At 40.0% G+C, this 2287-nt stretch overlaps 1 protein-coding gene across 1 annotated transcript; it reads left to right on the top strand.

Moving 5' to 3' along the window:
* Positions 1 to 129: 129 nt before the first annotated feature.
* Positions 130 to 2169, top strand: C922_00571 (hypothetical protein; the record flags this gene model as incomplete). The annotated part of the gene is made up of 7 exons (XM_008816187.1): positions 130 to 271; positions 434 to 496; positions 690 to 770; positions 986 to 1056; positions 1173 to 1319; positions 1688 to 1813; positions 1999 to 2169. The coding sequence occupies 7 exons, from the start codon at positions 130 to 132 to the stop codon at positions 2167 to 2169; spliced, it is 801 nt and encodes a 266-aa protein (XP_008814409.1).
* Positions 2170 to 2287: the final 118 nt, after the last annotated feature.

Raw genomic sequence — 2287 nt, 5'->3', positions numbered from 1 at the left:
ACGGAAGACGCGAAATGTGTGGAAGAAAAAAAAGCGGCAACTATTACCAAATTGGATGGCATTGTAGCACAGAATAAGATTGAAGAGAAAAACCCCAAACAGCAGAACTTAATACTGTCATGGTTGACAATGAAAAAAAGTCAGGCAGTAAATGCTTCCAATGCGAATGAAAACTCAGAACAAATCATTAAATACCCACTTGTCAATATCATCAGTTTTAACGAGGCCCTGCGGGACAAACTGCTGGAAGTCCAAAACCAGCTACCCATCTGTATGAACGCGCGAGATTGTTCTGAGAGGGCATATCGGCGAATAACTCTCCGCGGATGCGTCGATGCTCGTTCTGGAGTACTTCCCTTCGAATTTGCCAAGTTGCGCATGGTCCTCACCAATGTGTACATACCCACATTCTTCCTCTTCCCCCCATTTTCAGTCACGTGCAACCGAAAGGGCGCCAAAGAGTCGAGTCGTATATTTAAGGCTAGTTGCGATTTCAGTATGACATAAAGAGGGAGCAACGATAAGAGAAATGAAAGGAAAAAAAAATAAGGGAGGGAGAGAGTTCGAACAGCACTGCGCTCCTCCACCCCATGTATAAACGTACAGCCGTATGCGTTCCCCTCTTTGCTTATTTACCACATTGACACCATACCCGTCATATCTCTTTCTGAATCTGCCCCTCTACGCAGATAAGCAAAAACTTCTCGCCGACTACGAGCAGATATGCGGAAGTCACAAAAGAACAGTTCTGGATTACTTCAAAGTATACGGTGTGTTAAGGACGAGGCGCGTTTAGCACTATAAATATGCACTCGGAGTTTCGCATAGATCCGTAGATGCATACGTGAGAACGTGTGCCAGTTTTTAATAATCCCCCTGAACATTTTTACAAGTGTTTTTTTATTTTATTTTACATTTAATTTTTTTCTTCATGCCTTAATGCCACTACACATTTCGCACCTGCCTCCTAAACTGAACCACGCAGTGGACAATAAGGAATTCTTTGAAGAAATCCCTTCGGTTGACAGTATTGATGGAAGCAAGTTAATCATACAGGTGAAGAAATTTGCGAATATGCTTATGTGGATTTATTGCCACGGGGGTTTTACCACGAAGTTGGAAGAATTCCTTCACATTATCTTTTTCTTTTTTTTCCGATGATTCACATGCAGAATGAAAAGGGAGTGAGATCCAAGCTTTGGGAAGACAACGATTTTTATTCTAAGCTGAAGAACTCGGACTACATCAGGAGCTTTTACTTTTACGACAATTCGTGGACCAGGCCATACATGTCCCTCCTGGTGCATAAAGTTTTAGACGTAATAAATTAATTTTGTTATCTATTATTTGTTTATTATTTATTGTTTATTATTTATTGTTTATTATTTATTGTTTATTATTTATTGTTTATTATTTATTGTTTATTATTTATTGTTTATTATTTATTATTTATTGTTTATTATTTATTATTTATTGTTTATTATTTATTGTTTATTATTTATTATTTATTATTTTTTGTTTATTATTTGTTTTTCATTTCTACCCCTTATTTTTAAGACCGTGGTTTTGTCGCACGTTTCGCTAGATGGCCTTGCTCATTATGGAACGCATTTGTTTTCATGTGCATAGGCCCCCAAATGTGTGTTCCCCACACAGACCTACACCACCACCGGCGTTTGTATTTCAGGACAACCTCAATTTGCTTCCCTATTATTACAACGATGACATGGAATATGAGAATGACACCAATGAGGATTACTACGAGAAGTTTGAGACCATTGACCTTACGACGGAGAATGAGGAAAATGAAACGGTATGTTTTTCACATGGGGAGTTTTCCCCCCTCCATGTTGATGTTTAAGCATCGAGGGATTGAATATTTCACCATGTTGGCATGCGGTGGCGATGGCGCACTTCTTCGGCACTCTCTCTGTACACTCTCCCTGTACACTCTCCCTCTACACACACCTCTCAATCGTAACCTTCCAACATCTGCAGGAAAGCGACGGAAGCTCTCAAGACATGTTCATCGTCCCAGATAATGAGCTCAACAGGGACATCGACATAACGCCGATAACAATACCAACCAGTCAGGACATTCACTTCTTCTCATTGTTTAATTGGGAGTGGACATTCGAAGGGAACCCCAAGCGGAATTACAACAGTTAGTGGCTCAACGGAGGGGGAAAAAAAAGGAACACCTCCAAATGATAAAATGGAAATGGTTGAAAAGGAAATACCCACGATATAAGTGCATTGGGAGGTTGAGTTCCTACGCCCTTCTGTT

Source organism: Plasmodium inui (genome assembly GCF_000524495.1).
Source record: "Plasmodium inui San Antonio 1 unplaced genomic scaffold supercont1.2, whole genome shotgun sequence".
Classification (NCBI taxonomy): Eukaryota; Apicomplexa; class Aconoidasida; order Haemosporida; family Plasmodiidae; genus Plasmodium; species Plasmodium inui.
Note: the sequence above shows the minus strand (reverse complement) of the source record. Positions and strands in the feature narration are given on the sequence as shown.